The 18,042-nt window shown below is 50.7% G+C and overlaps 1 protein-coding gene across 1 annotated transcript; it reads left to right on the forward strand.

Annotated features, from left to right (window-relative positions):
• Nucleotides 1-10,006: 10,006 nt before the first annotated feature.
• On the forward strand, nt 10,007-11,170 carry FOXE3 (forkhead box E3; the record flags this gene model as incomplete). Its single annotated transcript, XM_082286962.1, has 1 exon — nt 10,007-11,170. The coding sequence occupies one exon, from the start codon at nt 10,007-10,009 to the stop codon at nt 11,168-11,170; it is 1,164 nt and encodes a 387-aa protein (XP_082143088.1).
• Between the last annotated feature and the right edge of the window lie 6,872 nt (nt 11,171-18,042).

Raw genomic sequence — 18,042 nt, forward strand, 5'->3', positions numbered from 1 at the left:
TAGGTGCAATTATGTAAAGATGTCCCATAGGAGAAATGACTCTCCGTTGATTTCCTACATCCCAAGAGTCTTTTCTGCCCTGTTGCTTAAATGGTCTGGTGGGGGGAGCTCCCCAGATCCATAAGGGGTATGATGACTTTGTGTCCATGTTGGGTCGTACCTTGGGAAGAAGGGTGTGGGAGATGGTCAGCACTGGTATGATTCTTCTCTTGTTCAAGACAACAGACCAAAGTGCTGCTGAGAGATGTTCAATCCACCTCAAATCTCCCTTACCTCAGCCAGAAAGTTGAAACTAGCCTGTTATGCCATTGCCACATATGTGTAAACTGAGTGTTCTAGTCCTTCTAGCATGTCCTGCCTTTGTTTGGGATTTTGGTTGCTCTCTGGAGTATCTGGAAGACATTTGGTCTGAATCAGAAGAGAGGTGAGATGTAGCCTGCTCTCTCTCATTGAGCCCATGGGAATCACCCTGGCTGTGATGACCCCAGTATCTGCTGTGGGGACATCCAGTGAAGGCCATCAGGGAGAAATTCCTGTCATATCCTCCTGGGCAGTGATGCTCTGAAGGTGGTCAAGGACACCAGGCTGCTCTGTTCCTGCCCCCTTGGAATATGTGCTGTGCAGGGCTGAGGTCTGGATCCTGAACAGAGCATCCCACAGCAGGCTTAACCTGCAAACGTTGTTGCCACTGTTTTTCCCTGGAATGCGTAGGGATGGGGGAGTTTCTTCACAAACATCAACCTGAACGAGGCCTGTGAGACCCTCTGGGGCATCGAGTTTCTGTTTGCAGAATGAGGCATTTGCCGAGCAGGGGGTTGGCAGGTTTGTAACTTGAGTGTGTGCTGGGGAAAAAGAGAAGAGGCAGAGCCTCCTTGCAGGTTCTGGCACCGGCTGTGCAGAGGTACCTCCTGCTGTTGTGGCATGTTTGTTCTTGCTGCTGTCCCTGTCCACCCACCCAGGAACACAAGCAGTAATTAGGTTAATGGATTTTGGTGCAGTAAACCCAAGCCCAGCTCTTGGCTGGTGGCCCCATGACAGCAGCTGGCAGTGGCTCCTGCTGACAGAGGGCGTGTGCTCTGATTTGCTCCCTGGGGAGCTTCTTGATGGTCTGTGAGGGAAAAGTGACTTCCTGTCTCCAGAGGCCAAGGACCTTGATCCAGCCAGTGCTGACATCGCTTCTGTGGGGTCTGCTCAGCACTGGGATGTATTGATGGCACAGCTGATGATGGGAGACCCAGGACACTTCAGGCTTAGCTCTTAGGCCAGCCAGATTCTGGAGACTGGGGTGAAAGGTAAAAGACCATTTTACCCCATCTGCCAGCTCTTGCCATCATCAGCAAGGGAGGATCTTCCTTTGCCCTCTGGGGGGGTGCACAAAAGACCACAGTTCTCATGTTGTACATTGCAATCTGGATTCCTCAGTTGCGTAAGGTGTATAGAAACCAAAACAATTAAATGGGAGCAAATCTTTCCCACTCTGAGAAATCTGTGATGAAAATACAAGGGTTGGCAGCCCTGGGAAGGAGGCCAACCTTGGTCCCACAGGATGTTTACAGCACCGACACCCCACTGTTGGAGCAGCCTTCAGTTCTCTGCTCATCTTTTATCCTCTGGGATTGTGTTGATGGCTGAAGGCTGCATCTGAGTCCCTTTTCCATAGCGGAAAGAACAAACCCATGGCAGGCAGCAGCCTCTGGATTTTGTGGGTCTACAAGGCAAAGCCATTAGGACCTGTTTGACACCAGCTATTTCTGTGGTGGAAGCTGCTGAATCCTCTGGTGGGATCTGCCATGGTGCTGGCCGCCCACCCTGGCACCCCATAACTCCTCCATCCCTGTGGATAAGTCCATATCTCAAATACCTCTGTGTTGATGTGCCTCTGTTGTACCTCTGGTTTGAATGGAAGCTGGATTCCGAACTTGCTTTCACAAAGTCTCCCAAAGTCTTTAGGCTGGGAAAATGATGAACAGATCCTATTTTTTTTTTCCTCTTTTGACCCAGTCCCAGATTTGGCCCAGGTTTCTTGTGTCTCCCTCTGCCTCAGTTTCCTTCCCTGTGTGGTGGGGGGGGGGCAAGCTTCCCCTTATTAATCTTTTAGGTCAACGAAGTTTTGCCATACCTGCTGAGAAAAACACAAGGCAAGAAAATTTGTGCAAAGCTTGTACACGCCAAGTTTGGTGTAAAGAAAATAGATAATATTCAATCCTCTGATCACCTTCCAAAGAAGAGTGTGTAGTGCAGCAAACTGAGAGAGGGAAAGGAAGCAGTTGATGCTAAATTTTGTCTCCTGACTTGTCCTGGGCCTGCATAAATCTGTATCAGCATCTTTATCTGCTCTGTTATGTCGTGGAGACCTCCAGGAGTTGTTTTCTAGTTGACTATTTCATGTTATTTTGAAGAGGATTTCTTCCCATAGCACTAAGGGATGGCACCTCCCTCCCAGCCTGGCCCTCACCACGAAGCTCTGCTCAAGGATTTAATTCAGCACTTATTCTGCAAGGACAAAGCGCTCTCTTGCTCATCTTTGGGAGAGAAATCCCTCCCTTCCCCTGACATGCCAGCATCTCAGGTCTCAGTCATACATCACAGATGGCCTCCTCAATTCTGACCCTTCTGCTTAAGCCCATGAAATGGAGCAGGCAGAGAAAAAGGTGAGACAAATGCTGAAGTTCTGGCTGTAGTGGAAAAATAGAGATCTTCTGCTCATTTACCACAGGTTTTTCATTCAGAACACTTAACAACAGGCTGTTGTTCACCCATTCCTATTCAAAAGCTAAATTATGAAGGTTAAGCTGCCAGCTCTATCCTACAGAATCGCAAAAATCTTTTTCATACAAACAAAAATGTATGCAATATATAACACTATGCATGGGGAAAAAGCTTCCAGAGACGCCAATTAGATGCATCTGCAATGTAAATGTAAGGTTTTTGGTTCCATCAGAGAATATTTGGATGGTGGTTGTGATGGTGTCACTGCCTTGCTGCTTTGCTCCAGATGAGTCAGTCCTTCATGCTCTACTTGCATTTAGAAATGAGCAAAATGATTTCTGAGCTTTCCCCAAGGGTGTACTGTATGGGACATTTTTAAAGAAGCGTTCTTTTTTCTGATACTGTGAGGTCTCCAGTCCTTGCTCGTGGGCCCTCCTTGAGGCTGAGATGATGTGAAGGCAGAGCTACTCTGCTGATAAGAGAGGTCAGTATCTGGTTTTGCACCTATCCTCTTGGGTAACCAGGATCCAAGCCAGGTCTCAAACCCAAATCCATCTCCCTCATCGTTTATACTCAAGGTGGCACTAGCAGATAGAGTTGGCCTCGTTGCTAACCTTCCAAGTGGACCCTGAGACCATCACCTGGATGCTGCTGCCTCCCTGCATCAAATACTGCCTGTGAGATGGAGATTCCCGTCTCATCTGGAGAACTCCAGTGCCCACAGCTTTTCAGCAGTGGCAGATGGAAATGAATTCACTGAATCTCTGTGGACCCCCAAATTAAAGGAATTTATTGATTCTGTACTGGTTCTCCCAGCCCCAAGTAGCACCAGGCAGGGATGGTTTTGGCTGGAAGGAATGTGTGGCAAATGGTGGGATTCATACTTGCTCAGTCTGATTTGAGTCTGAATCATCTCTCTCCCCTTCTCACTAGGAAATGATGTGATGAATACCAGCCTGTCATGGCTGGAGACCCTTTTCCTGCACCACATGCACTTTGAAGTCATTGCACAGAATCTTAGATTTTGGTCATCTGTGGAGTAGTCTCAAAGGCAGATGAGGTTGTCACAACCTCAGCTAGCTTCTCCAGCAACACACACATGTGGTGAGCTCTTTCCATTTGGGACTAAAGGGCTGGGCAGTGGCCAGCCCTTGGTTCTTCTTCCTCCCAGATCAGCATCTCATGGCTTCGCCTCTGTGTCCCACTCCATCCCCACCACCTCATGAGACCCTAAATCCTATGCAGCATCCATTCACCTGGTCCCACCCGCTTATGGGGTGCCCTGTACCTCCTGCTGAGGTTAGTGTTCCTTCTCGGAGGTGCGTGGCTGGGCTGGGGGGATTCTAGGGAGACTTTGTTTCAAAAGCATTTTAAGTGGTGAGAAGAAAAGCAACATGTAGCTCGGGCTGCAGGCAGATCAGGCTGAAGGTACAAGAGAGGAGGGAAATCTTCATGACAGAGGTGTGCTGCTGGCCAGAAGGGAGGGAAAAGGCTGTTATGGTTGAGTCAATGAAATCACTGCTGGCAGAAGCATTAAACAGAGGAAAAAGAGAGCAGGTAGTGAGGCAGCAAGGTGGGATTTTAACCATCTGCCCAGGCTTGCAGGTAATTGTTCTGGTGGTTTTAAGGGAGTACCAAATCCACAAGGAAAAGGGAAAGTTTTGTACCGAAGTCCTTGCCTGGGAACCCTGGAGTGCAGCATCTGGGGCATCTGGGCATCAGTTCCTTGATTTCATTGACAAACCTGAGCCCCAGCAGGCTTTGGGAGCTGGCTGGAGACAGGGTTTGGGCAGCAGGAAAGCCTTTTACATGGAAGCTAGGAAGCACTGGGAAGAGGCAGAACTTCCCAGTGTGGGAAAGGCTTGGAATAATGTGTGGGATCAAGGGGAGGGAAATAGTCTGGCAATGCACAAAACACCCCTGTTGCAGTGGCCCTGTCCAGGCTAGGTTTTCCTGCCAATTTCTGTCCGTTCTTGTGATCCTCAGGTGGATTTGTAGTGGCTTCAGGCACGCCCAGTGTGCCAGCTTCTCCCGTGGACCTGGCTGCCTATTTCTATAGTGAAAATTTCTGGGGAAGGGTCAGAACCAGCCCTTTAGAATGACCTCTGCATGGCTTTAACCACCTACCTGGCATCCTCTAAACAAAACCTGGGAAACTTGGTCAGTGGGCATCAGCATTTTGTTGGGAAAGGACATATTTTTAGGAGAATTGGAGGTAGCTGGAAAGCAAGAGACCATGGGTTTATATTGCTTTATGAAGCCAAATAATTAAATATTATTTACTAACCCCATGCATGACCCACAGTTTGCTCCTCAGTGTGTTGAAGCCACCAGGCAGGATGGCTGAGAAACCAGTGAGAGGGACCAGCTCAGCCTGGCCCTTGTGCTTGACCTTTTCTTAGGCTTGGGTTCTGGCCACGAGGTATGGATCTGGGGCAGACATTTGAGGAGTATTTTGTTCCAGAAAGATGGAAAATGAAATATTTATTCACCCCAAATATTGAGGTTTGTCTTGAGCAAAGAAAAAACCAACAAAGTTTGTAGAAGCTAAGTCTTCCAGACTCCATACCAAACTTTGTCCCCCATGGCTTTCAACAGCTCAAGTCCCTTGGAATCTCTTTTGTTCTCTTTCAAATTTAAACAAAAACATGCTTCTGGTAGAAATATTATTTTTGATAAGCAGACAAAAATAATTTTTTTTCCTCCCATCCCATTTTTTTCTACAGGAATAAAAGAAAACTTTAAAAATATTATATCAAAATTAATATGGGGAAGAAAATCTGGACTGGTTGTAGTGGGGAAAAACCCAAAACTTGCCCACAGAGGTGAAGAATAGTTCAAAAGTTCCTTTCTCTAGAATTTTTTCCCTGCTGTTCCACAGTTTTTCTACATGACTTTGCCTATACTTTTTGTGAAGAAGTAATTTTGTCTGGACCTTACTGCACAGTTGCCTACAAATACGTAAGCGACTCAAAGAGTTAGTTCTCAGGAACAATTTATTTGCTTTGGTTATCAGTTTTCTGCATCTTGAAGAAATGGAATAGCTCAGGAAGGCTGTTTAATCATGGCTCCTTTGACCCCAGCCGTTGCCTGGTGTCCTGGGCTGGTTTTTGCATGGCTGCTGGTCCTGAGCAGCGTGGTGGCCCCACCCCTGCACGTGTGCTGGCTGTGGTCACAAGCCACAGAGTGGACCCTCCAGGTCTGCTGCTTGCTCTCATTGCTGTTGTCCATCAGAAGTTCCTCCCCTGAGAGTGGCACCCCGTGAGGGAAATGTCCCAGGAGGAAAGGATTTCTCACACCCCCTCAAGCTGTAGACACCTCATTCAAATGTGCTGAGCTCTTATGTGGCTCTCCTTGGTGCTGCCAAGCAATAGGACAAGAGGCAATGAGCAGAAAATGATGCTCAGGGAGTTGCACCTGAACATGAGGAAGAACTTCTTTACTGTGTGAGCGACTGGGCACTGGAACAGGTTGCCCAGAGGTGGAGTCTCCCTCACTGCAGATGTTGAAGCACTGTCTGGATGCAATCCTGTGCTTTGGAATGATTCTACTTGGGCAGGGAGGTGGGACCGGATGACCACTGTGGTCCCTTCTGGCCTGACCCATTCTGTGGTTCTGTGGGCAATGTGATTCACTTTCTGGTGGCAAAGCCTTCCCCACTGCACAGGGCAGCTGTGGTGGGAGGCTCTCCCAAGACTATTCTGAGGGTCTCCATCTGGGAGTTTGGAGCATCGATGGATTCAGACATGGATACACAGAGGGTGGGAATGGGCTCAAGTGTTATGTCAGGGCAGTGGTGCACTTGCAGCTTTCAGCCAAGGAAGTACCTGAACGTTTGGTTGTTGGTAAGTGATGGGGTAATTCAGGGCCTTCCTAAGAGCACCCTCAGCAGGTTTTGTGTCATTGAAGCATCCCCCAGGGGCCACTGCTGCCTCTGAGGCTGGAGGGTGCCTTGCACTGCTCACTGTGGAATTTCTAGGGAGAGAAATAGGAGAAGCCCTTGCTCTCAGGGCTCCCACCCTCTCTTTTTTCCTTGCACATCCCAGGGGGACCAAGGAACAGATGACTGCTTCATAGATAATCAGAGGGCTCTGGAAACAGGGATGATCCAAAAGCAACTGTGCCCAGTGCAGACGTCCAGGCTACTGTTTTACTCAGGACAAAGACTGGTCTCTCAGCATGGCTGCATTAAAGATAATGAACCTCCTGCCTGGTTACCCTCATACTGCATGTGGTTTAACTGAAGATTGTTTGTTTGGTTCCGGGCTTAAACCACAAGCTGGCTGAGGGTGCACAGCCCCATTCCTCGGCAGTGAAGCAAGTTCACCTGTGCTGTAAAATGATTTGTGTGTACAGCCTTTCTAGAGGAGGCTGCAGTTCCAGTGCAAAACAGTTCAGGAGCTGGACACTGAAATCACTGTGTGTACTCAGGATGAACTGAGGCAGAAGGCAACAGATGCTGGCAAACCTTACACATGCTCAGTAAATGTGATTTATTCCCTTATCATCACCTCATTTTAAAGAGAGTTCCGGATCACATTTGTTTGGTAGCCACCTTTATTACTGTCTTCCACTTTTTAATAATAGATCTGGGCCAAAGAGCACCCTGAGTGAGAAAGCATATGTGGGAATCAGAGTTTGTGTGTTCTGGCCTTCCTTATTCCAGGGTAAAGCACAGTTTCCTGTCTGTGCTCCTGCCCACCTCTGTCTTGCTGTTTTATCCGTCTGTCAGAGCTATTTTGACATCTGGGTCTTAACCCACTGAAGTTGAGAGCAGTTTGAATGGTCCCATCAGCTTTAAAGAGACTACTCACCAGCTGGAGTTGGAGCCAGCCCACAGCCCCAAACGGGGCCAGGGCTTCTCCCTCTGTGTGTAAAATGGCATGAGATCAGGGCCTGGGACTATAAACACGTAAAGCAGTTGGGTCTTCACAGCCCATTGTCCAGATGAGATGTCTCTTCCTTTGCTAGATCTGACCTCAGGTGCAGGCAGCTCCAGATTCAGCCATACTGCTGGGTTTTCTTTTTCAACTCATTTTCAGTTGTTAAGGCTAATTTCAAAAAAAAAAAAAGAAAAAAAAAAAAAAGGAGAAAGTGAGTGATAAGTAAGGGCTGTTTGCTATGATTGAGAAAAGCTGTTCCTCTTTTGCACTCCATAACCCTTTTCCCTTCCAAACCCATTCTTGCCAGATCAGAATACATTAAAATCCTTGCATCGACATGAAAATCTCACCAGCTAATGTTTGCAAAGCTGAAGGTTTCCATCTCCCCCAGGTGGGTAACTTTCTTTGTGCAGACTGGAATGATCTTTAGTGACTCCCTTCTTGGCTATCTGTCCTGCTGCCCTCTCCAGTGAGTGGAAAAGTCAGATCCTCTGGCTGAAATTAACCACCTCCATTCAGATACTTGCTTGATTTAAATGCATGCTTCACGAGAAATATGAATTTTCTGTTCTTTTTTCCCTTGGCTTTTACAAGGTGAATGAATGATCCCAGCCGTGCCTTTCATTTGCTTTCTTCCCTGAAGATCTGTGTCCGGAGAAAGGCACCTTTCTCCAAGGCTGTGTTTCACCCTTTTTCACCTGTTCTCTGTCCTCCAGCCAGCACCTATATTCCTGTTATCCTCATTTGGCAGAATGGAAACTGAGGCAGTTAACTGCAACAGCACTGGTCTGTGTCAGACCAGGACTAGACCCATGATTGCCTGAGCCCTGGAGTGTGGAAGAAGAGCCACAAATATCTGCAGGAAAAATGAAGCACGAACAAAACCACATGCAGGCACAAGAAGAGGAATGAGCGTTGGTGGGAGATAACCTGGATGGTGAATTTAAAACCACTAGCAAATGCTTAAAGGAAAGGGCTGAAGCCTCTTCTCCAAAAAGCTGGGTGGCTTTTTAGTTTAAAAAAGAAGGGAGGAGGATGATAGGACCCGGTCAAGCTCATCTGCTTGCCTCAGTGGAAAAAGCCTTTCATTGTGCTTTGCTATTGGAAATACTTTCCAACAAGTTACGAACTTGAAGGCTTCAAGTTTTACTCCAGCGGGACATATGAAAGGATCTGCCACTGCATTCATGGTAGACTTTTCCATCTGTCTCCCCAGGACAGAGATGTGTAGCTATGCCTAAAGCTGTGGTCTGGTTATAAAAGTTCCTCCTGGCTTGTCCAGCCCACCCTAAAGCAGAGGCTCCCTTCCCTGCTCCGGGCTGGGGTCTCCTTGGGTAGGCATTTGGCTTAGAGGAGATTTTCAGGAGCAGTGGGTAAGGACAGTGTGAAAGCTCCAACATTTTTTGGTGCTGCTAAAGCAGCCGGTAGCCCCCATCAGCTCCAGTCTTGGTGTGTGCTGGGGATGGGAGACCGCAGTTCTGCCCAGCCACCTCGCTCTGGAGAACTGAAGAGGTTTTCCTGAAACCCAGTAGGGAATTCTGAGACTGGTGTCTTCCTTCAGCTTCATGCTCTCTGCAGTGATAAAGAGACCTTCATTTTCTCTATCCGTCTCCAAAGTGCCAGCCCTGTCCCACATCCCTGGCCCACACTGCGGGAGCTACCTCCGGGCAGCCCTGAGCTCTTCGGACCATTTCCCTTTCTCCTGGGGAAAAGAAAAAAACTTTTCCCAGGGTTTCCTTACCTTCCTTACCTAGGAGGTCTTACCAAGCTGCAAAGTAACTAAATCGACGGGCTTGATTTCGGGGAGAGCCCCCGGCTCTTGCCGGTGCTGAGTTGGGGCCATCTCTGAGCGCTTTTCACAGGGAAAAAGACAACGAAATCCAAGCGCAGAAGTCGTCCCGGCGAGAGGTTACCTGCTCTACTGCTGCGGGCTGGCGGCGGCACCAAACTCGCCCCGGGCTGGCCGTCGGGACTCGTTTTGTTTGTTTTTTCTCCTGGGAGGAAGCACCAGTTCCGAGCAAAGCGAAGCGCCGCGGAGAACGGCCGGGAGGAGAGCCGGCCGCAGCGCTGGCCCCGGGACCCCCGGGGGAGGGACCGCTCGGGGGCATGGCTGTGGAAGGAACCCCAGGAGAGGCCAGGGGATTTAGTCGTGACAGTCGGGACCCCTCCCCGGGGGCCTCCTCCTCCCGCCGGGGGAGAGGGGCCGGGCGGGCCGGCACCGCACGCCCCTCCGGGGGGGCGACCGCCCTATATATTGCCAAGCGGCTCGGGACCGACCTCCCCATCGCAGGGAGCTGCCGCCGAGCCTGCCCCCTTCCCCTTCCCCTCCCTCTCCCCTTCCCCTCCCCTCGGGGGGGCTTTTTCTCCCGCCGCTCCCCCCCATTCTCCGAGGAGGAGGCAGGCGAGGGCCGTATATGAACGCGGCCGGCTTCCCCTGCCTGCGAGGCATGTGCACGCTGCCGGCGCCCAGCCCCGCGGCCGCGGCCAGCCCCGGCTCCCCCGGGCCGCCGCGGGGGTCTCCGCAAGCACCGCCGGTGAAGCCGGAGCCGCGGGGCGCTGGGAGCAGCCCGGCCCCGCCGCCGCCGCCCCCCGAGGAGCCGCCGCCCCCCGCCGGGGGCCGCCGGAGGAAGCGGCCGGTGCAGCGGGGCAAGCCCCCGTACTCCTACATCGCCCTCATCGCCATGGCCATCGCCAACGCCGCCGAGAGGAAGCTCACCTTGGGGGGCATCTACAAGTTCATCACCGAGCGCTTCCCCTTCTACCGGGAGAACCCAAAGAAGTGGCAGAACAGCATCCGCCACAACCTCACCCTCAACGACTGCTTCGTCAAGATCCCGCGGGAGCCTGGGCATCCCGGCAAGGGCAACTACTGGACACTGGATCCGGCTGCAGAGGACATGTTTGACAACGGGAGCTTCCTGCGCCGGAGGAAGCGCTTCAAGCGCACCGACATCACCACCTACCCCGGCTACATGCAGAACTCCAGCGCCTTCACGCCCCCGCCCGCCGGCCGCCCCGCGGCGCCCACAGCGCCTTACCCCAATGCCCTCTGCTCGCCTGGCTACGGCCCCCAGCTCTCCAGCACCGTCTTCCACCCCTATGCAGCCGGGGCAGCACCGCCGGCACAGCATCCCAGGATGTTCAGCATCGACAGCCTCATCAGCGGGCAGCAGGCCCTGCAACCCTCACCGCCCTCCGAGCTGGGCCACCCATCGCTGGGCTTGCCCGGAGCCGAGCTGGCTCCTGCCTGCTCTGCCGGCAGCTCCGAGCCTCCCTGCTTCCAGGCACAGCCCGTCAGCCCTGGCTTGTTGGGCCGGACCGGCCCCAACTCCCTGGCGTACCCCTATGCCGCCTCGCCCCCGCACCTGCCCGTGGCTCAGGGCAGCTACTCGCCCAGCAGCCCGCAGCTCTACGGGGCTCCCAACAGACTGGCCCTGCCGGCCATGCGGCCTCCGGCCTGTGCCGAGCACGGCGAGCAGCTCCTGGGGCTCTCCGCCTCACCCCTCGGCCAGTTCGGCTCCAGCAACACCTACATGAGGCAGCCCAACTTCCCCGCCGGCCTGGAGCGGTACATGTGATGGGGCTCAGGGGGCTTGGCTGGACATCCCCAGGCTCCCCCGAGCGGCTCTGGACAAGCGGACTTCTCCCTCCTGTGGGGGTCAGCGGGGGTGGAGTCAGGGGTCCCCGGCCCCTGTCTCTGTGCGGACACACGCGTGTGGGAGGACTCAATTCCTCTCTTTCTCAGCTTATTTTGAAGTGGAAGCAAGGTGATCTGTTTATCTGCTCCATTCCTTCCTGGAAAAGCCCTGGCTGCATCTGCCAGGCAGGGCTTCCTACACTCGCCCTTGTGCCCAGCCTGGCCCCGGGGATGCCACCTGCAGCAGGGCACCCCGGGGCACTCCCAAGGCGAGGAGTAACACACACGGGAGGTGGGTGCATGGTGTAACATGCAGGAACTCTCTCTCAAACGGGCTTTCTCCTCTTTTCCCTCCCATGTAACTGGAATGAAAGTTATCAAAAAAACCCCTGAACCACTAAACAAGTTCACTGGATTTTAAATGAATATTTAAGATTTATCATTTCCTCTCCCTGTAGGAAAAGAAACTCCAACTTGACTTCTTCTTTTTACTATTTTTAAAGGTTACTTTTATTGTTAGAAAGGACATTTTTAAAATAAAGCTTTTTCTTCCAACAAGACCAGTGCTGCTGTTCCTCTGGCTCCAGATGGATCTTGGCAAGAGGAAATTATAGTCTTGTAACTGGTGGGAGACGGATTCGGGCTGCTGTTGTGACACCACCACGTCTTAGATTTTTAGTGACACTTCCTAAAGCTCTCTATTTTATTATGATTTTCTTAAAACCAAATGGTAACTCCTGCAAGGCTTGCCCATGCAGCCCTTACTGGAATTGTTTCCATTTGCATAGAGCGAATGCGTCTTCCCTCCAAGGAATCCCTCACAGGTGAAATTCTGATTTAGCACATCAAATTAGGAGATCATAGTTTTTCTTCCTAGCAATAAAATCAATTAAAGTTCTAACCTGTTCACTGGCTGGACTGCTGCTATTTATTTACAGGACTCCCAGCCAGACCACCTGACAAGGTTTGAAGGGAGAATTCCCCATCCCCAGATTTAGATTTTTTAAAATTTAAACATCCTTTGGGTAAAAGTGCCAAGCTAGGATTTCTCTTCTGGAGCAGAGCAGTTTTCCCTAGTCCCTGTTTAATTTTTCTCTCTAAGGAGTTAGAAGTCATCTGAGCTTTGATGGAAAACAGCATCTCATTCCTCAGCTGCTGGACATGACCAAAAGTTGATATGCAGGCAGGTACCCACAGAGTCAGCTTTTGTCCACATATTGGGACTTTGTGGCTTTACATTCTTTCATTCTATGTGCTCCACAGAAATGGAGAGTGGGGTTAATATGAGAGTGGAGGGAAGAAAATGCTTTTTTCTTCTTGGCTTCCTTAAAATTTGTCCTCCATCTGTCTCTAAAAACTGGCCTAGCTGTGGTCTGCTGCCTTCAGCTGAGTTATTGGGTGCCAGGTCTCCTCTCTGGTCCTCCCAGCTTCACCCTTTCAGCTATCACACTGGCCTCAGCAGCAGCTTCTGTGCTTTTCCCCTGGCAATAACCCTGCTCAGAATGGGCATTGTGAAAAAAATTATCCCTCGAAATACTTTGGCTCTCTCCAATATCTATAGGCAGACATTCTCTGTCTAATGAAAATTTGCAACGTGCCACGCCTGCCTGTGACATACGGCCTGCAGAGATTGCTTGGGGGGGGTGCTGAAATAATCACTTGCAGGAACAGTCAGCAGAAAGGACATTTGTCATAGCTCACATTCATTCCCAGGGCCCGATCCTGCAATGTTTTGCTAACAAAAGACCTTTTGAAATCTTGCCTAAGTACCCAGGGTGTCAGAGCCAGACATGTGCCGGAAGCACTGGGTCTGCCAGCTGATGGGGCTGTGACCCCTCTGGGTTTACACCCTGAGCAGGAGGGCTGCTGAGGCGGGAAGGGCCAGGTACTGACTTGAAATAAAAACAATGTTGGGTGGAGGGGGTGGGCAGGAGATGCTGTGGTTCTGCCTGGGTGGGATGCACGGGGAAGGGTTGGCCAAACCATGACAACTCCAAGCTGAGCTGGCTCGTCCCCAGTCACCCTGGAGACCTGCAGCAGCAGGGAGTTGGTGTTGCAAAGGGTTTGCCAAGTTGCTGGTGTCTCTGTGTGTTAACTCAGGTGCTGGTGGAGCCATGGGGGCTGGGCTGAAGGGGGTCTGGGCTGTGACTTGCTGCTGTTCCCCAGCCGCCTGCGCCCTCCTGCTATGGGACTCTCTGGAGAGTGGCATCCAGCTCCAGATTTGGGAATGTGTCTGCAAGAGACCCATCCCACCCCTGTGCCTGTGCAAGAGGAGATCTCTTCAGCTAAGGTCGCTCTGGTGTGAAGCAGGAGTCACCACAGTGGACTGAATCCCTGAAAACCTCGCTTGGGGAGAGGAGATAACCCTATCCTGGTGTGTTGGGACAGTCCCTAGTGTGCAGCACTGGGTTGCACATATTCCCAGGACCCTATGTATCCCTGTCTGCCAGACAGCTGCAGCCCAGAGCCCCCTGCAAGCATCAATAAACCACCCTCACCGAGGGCCTTACACTGCCAAACAGCTGGAAAACAGGGGGAACAAACCCCTTTTCTTCTTTTTCCTGTAGATATTAATCCTCACATGCAAGAAACTCTGGCAACTTGTATTGTGATTGTCATTAAAGTAATGCCTTAAGAGTGTCTTCTTGGTTAAGTTAATGTATCCCAACGAGGCTTTTAAGCTTCCATTTCAAAGCTTTGTTTACAGTTGGGGTGAATCTAGCAAATGAGTAGGATTAAGGTGTCATGTAAAGCATGAGCCTTGCTGGGACAGAGTAGTTTTAAGCTTTGTAAAGTTTATACCTGAGCCCTTCATCTGTTTTAGTGTCTTTTCGATGTCCCTCTTTGGTGAATAAGAGGGATTTGAACGAAACAGGAGTAATTATCACTCGGATTGCAGCTGTGAAACCAAGTCTCCTTTGAAATCCTCCCCTCTTTATTTAGGGAGTTTAGGGATATTATGTAATGACAGTTGTAACAATCTCGAGCTCATACAAAAGACAGAGGCCAAACTTTCTGTGCTGAGATTGCGGAAGGAATGTCATACCTCAGGGTGATGGCGAGAGGTGCTCTGGACTTCCCGTGGTGGGGAGAGCTCTGTCCCGAGCCCGTGAGGTGCCACCGGGGGAGGTGGAATTGATTCCGAGCACCAAAGAGATTTAGTGGTGGTCTGGGCTATCTTCTCTGACTCCTCAGGGAGCAACTCTTTGCACAAAAGGCTGATTTCAGGTAACTCAGGCTGCACGTTCAGAAACACACAGCCAAAATGATCTGTCACTTTGAAAAGGTGTTTGTTTTCCACTGGGAAACACTGGCTACCCAGAGAGGACCGACTGACTTGCAGTGTCTGCCTGCGTACAACAGCATTCCGCACGTTTTGTGCTTGTACCACCTTCCTGCTGCTTCCAACAGGTTCAAACAAGCAGTAAGAAATAACTTTTCCAGATTATATTCCCAGACTACAAATAGTGTTTTCCATCCTGTTACAAACAAGCACGGCGCTAGCTGAAATTTTAATTGAAACACATTTCCTGAAGAACTTACCAGTTCCTCTGGTAGTGTTAGGTTTTGTCTGGATGCTGCCAGCTGTTCACTGACAGTCTCAATGCTGGCAATGTTACACCATAACTCACGGTTATTCTATGCAGTGCTTTGCCCTTTGCAAATACACAGACATTCAGTGGTGTTTCTTGGAGGCCAAGATTGAGTCAGTAAAGTCAGACAGTGATGGGGAGATGGGCAGTGGGTGCAGTGGGGCTGTCTGAGATCAGCTTTGCCAGGTAATGAGTTTTTAACAAATTAGCACCTGGCAGTCAGCACTGCCCCAGCTCTGAGCTACATCTCGGATTATGGGAGATCCATCCCCACTTCTGCTATGTTATTTTTAGATCCTTTATGTTCGAAAGTTCCTATAAGGACGGGTATGGTGGTGCAGCTGCTGTGTTTGTACAGGGCCAGAGCAACGCTGCGATGCCTTCTGTCGCTTTACTCAGGGGTGTAACGCCGCGGCGAGGGGCGAGGTGGCCCGGAGTGACAGGCGGCGTGCTCAGGCCAACACTGACCTCCAGTGGAAAGCCCTGGGAAGCCGCTCCCGGCTCCCGGGGGGGTGCTCAGCGTGTACCGGCAGCATCCCGGTCTTTGGGGTCCTGTTGGCAGCTGCGGGGGATCAGGACATCGGGGAGTTCTGGGGTACGGTCAGGATGAGACACAGTGAGGTTTGTTCAGGGAGGGTCTTTATGAAACACAGCGGGCTGGATACAACCTCCGGGCTTAAAACACCAGTTACTCACTCTGGGGAGGTTTCAGAGGGGACCTTTAGGCTATACCTTCTTTTACCCTTTTCCTAAGCCATTGCTGGGCACAGGATACAGGATTGGGCTGTGTTGGCTGTCCCCTGCAGCTCTTCTCGCTAGAGTGAAAGCAGGGAAACGAGTGGAAGCACAGTGAGAATCTGCGCCCTTGATGGAAGGGGAGGGGCCGGTGTTGACAGATCACTCCTCTGCAGCAGCCAGTCTCATTGGCAGCCTGACTTTGTGTTTGAAATGTGCTACAGAGCTGGGGGCTGGTCTGGCTCTTAACAGCACCCAAAGTGCCAGGCAAAGCAGCAGAGCCTGAGCAGTGGCAGCACAACACGTACGAGCTCTTGGGAGAGATCCGGGCTGCAGTTGTTTCACAGCCTTTGTACCGTGCTTGCTGAAGGGGTTACTCTGCAGCCGCTGGGTTTATGAATGTAACGAATGAACTGTGCCATCCCAACACCAGCAGGCAGCTCTGGCTTGTGGCAGCTCAGGGTGCTGCATGGAGAAAAGGTGCACCTGAGCCACTTACACGTGTGCCTGGGAAAAGTTCATTTTCCATTTTCCATTTGCATCAGCACTGCTGAGCCAAAGGCAGCAGGGTATGACCTCTGCAGAGAATGGGCCAGATGGTCTCAGATATTTTGGGTGCTTTCTATCTGCACCAGAGTCATCTCAGCTTCGTTTTAAAACTCCCCTGCTAATCAGGTGTTGGAGACCAAATCAAATCTGTAGACCCATTTTCAGGGGGATTCAAGTGACCTAATCTGGCTGGAGCAAATGGACCTCAAAAAGCACAAAATTGTCCAAGCTCACCGGCCACCCTGGCTCTGTGCTCAGAGCTGGCCATGGGTTCCAGCAGAGGAATTAGTCCACCTGTGCGGGTCAGGCCAACCCAGGTCTTGGTTCTACCTTTTTCAGATGTTCTCTGCTTGAAAGACAGGAGACTGAGTAAAGCTCAGGGGACTCTGCTGTGCCTCAGTATTTTCAGTTTCAGAAAGATGCTTATATGGAGCTGTAACTCCCTCCCGAGAACATCCCATCCAGCACTCCTCTGTAACAGAGATGTGTTTACCCATGGGAAAACATGAGGCTGCCAAACCAATCTCATCTTTTGGAGCCTTCACCCTCAAGAAATCACAAGTTTTGCTATCCCAAAGACAGTTAGGGAACATTTTCTTGCCAGACCCCAAATGCATCCCAGCAGAACTTTGTGTTCCCTAGAGATGGCAAAAGTGGCCACTTGGTCAAGATGCTCGCTTCGGGTCACCATGGAAGCGATGGAAGTGGGGTATGGTTTTGCCTCCTGCACTGTAGGCAGCACCCACGAGGTGGCAGCCAGGTGACACCCTGGCCAGGCCCTGTGACCCATCCTCAGCTCTCCTGCCCGGACCCCACCAGCCACAGACCCTCTCCAAGCAGCATTTTCCTCTCCCTGGTTACTTATTGTTAGGTTTTCCACAGTGTTGGTTTAAGCACGTATCCATCCTCCCCCGGCTTGAAGCCTTTTCTTTCCAGGCTGTCTGCTGCTTGGATTCTCCCTGAGCTGATGCTCACCCTCTAAGTATAATTGCAATACAAAGTAGTTTCAGAATAGCGTGCAATAGTGGCTAATTATTTGGAACAATTATACATAACAAAGACAGAGCCAAGCAGCAAGAGGGCTTAATTGTCTGGCCAAGCATGAAATAGCACAGGATTATCGCTCACAGGGGGAGGGGAGGCAACAGAGGAGAATTGCCCCATAGAATAGGCAAGAATCCAGCCTGCTCTGGAAGACAAAGTTTATTGAAGAACTTGAAAATTCCCCGTTGAAGCATCTTCTGAGATGGCAGAGAAGACATGAAAAGGATAATGACCCAGAATATGGGCTTAAGGCACAAATCCCTCCACTGACAGACTCCAGGCCTACAGGCGCTTAAGAACATGCTTAAATTTTAAGCACATGAATAGTCCCCTTTGACGGCTCACGTGCTTAGAGTTAAGCTCAGGCATAAGTGTTTGTAGGATTGGAGCCCAGATTTTTATTGCAACTAGGCTCTTCTCAGTAATGACAGGAAATAAACGATGTATAAAGTGCACAAGCTCCCCGGGCAGTGCCATGAAGCCCTTTGCTCCATGTGAGTGACAAGAACCTGCTGTGAGCCACGGCAACATCCACACCTTCCCTCCCTGCCATGGAGCTGGGGGGAAGAACAACAACTGTGCAGTGGTGAGAGCAGCATCTCCAAGTCATGAGTGGAGCCTCAGAGTCCACAGGTGTGGGTGAGAAGGTGAGGAGATTGCAAAATGGAAAAAAGATCACCATTAAAACCTAAAAAGTGCTGTGGGTGTAGCTGGAGTTCAGCCTTGCTTGAGAGCACCAAAAAGCAATGCCTTGGAGAGCTTCTGAGGTGGTGTGGAGAATGAGAATAGTTTTTCAAAAAAAGTGGTGAAAATATTAAAAAATTCCCAGAGAATATGAGCAGATGAGTGCAATAGCAGCTCCTCTCCAAATAATCCCTGCTTAGGCATGCAC

Source organism: Coloeus monedula (genome assembly GCF_965178545.1).
Source record: "Coloeus monedula genome assembly, chromosome: 9".
Classification (NCBI taxonomy): Eukaryota; Metazoa; Chordata; class Aves; order Passeriformes; family Corvidae; genus Coloeus; species Coloeus monedula.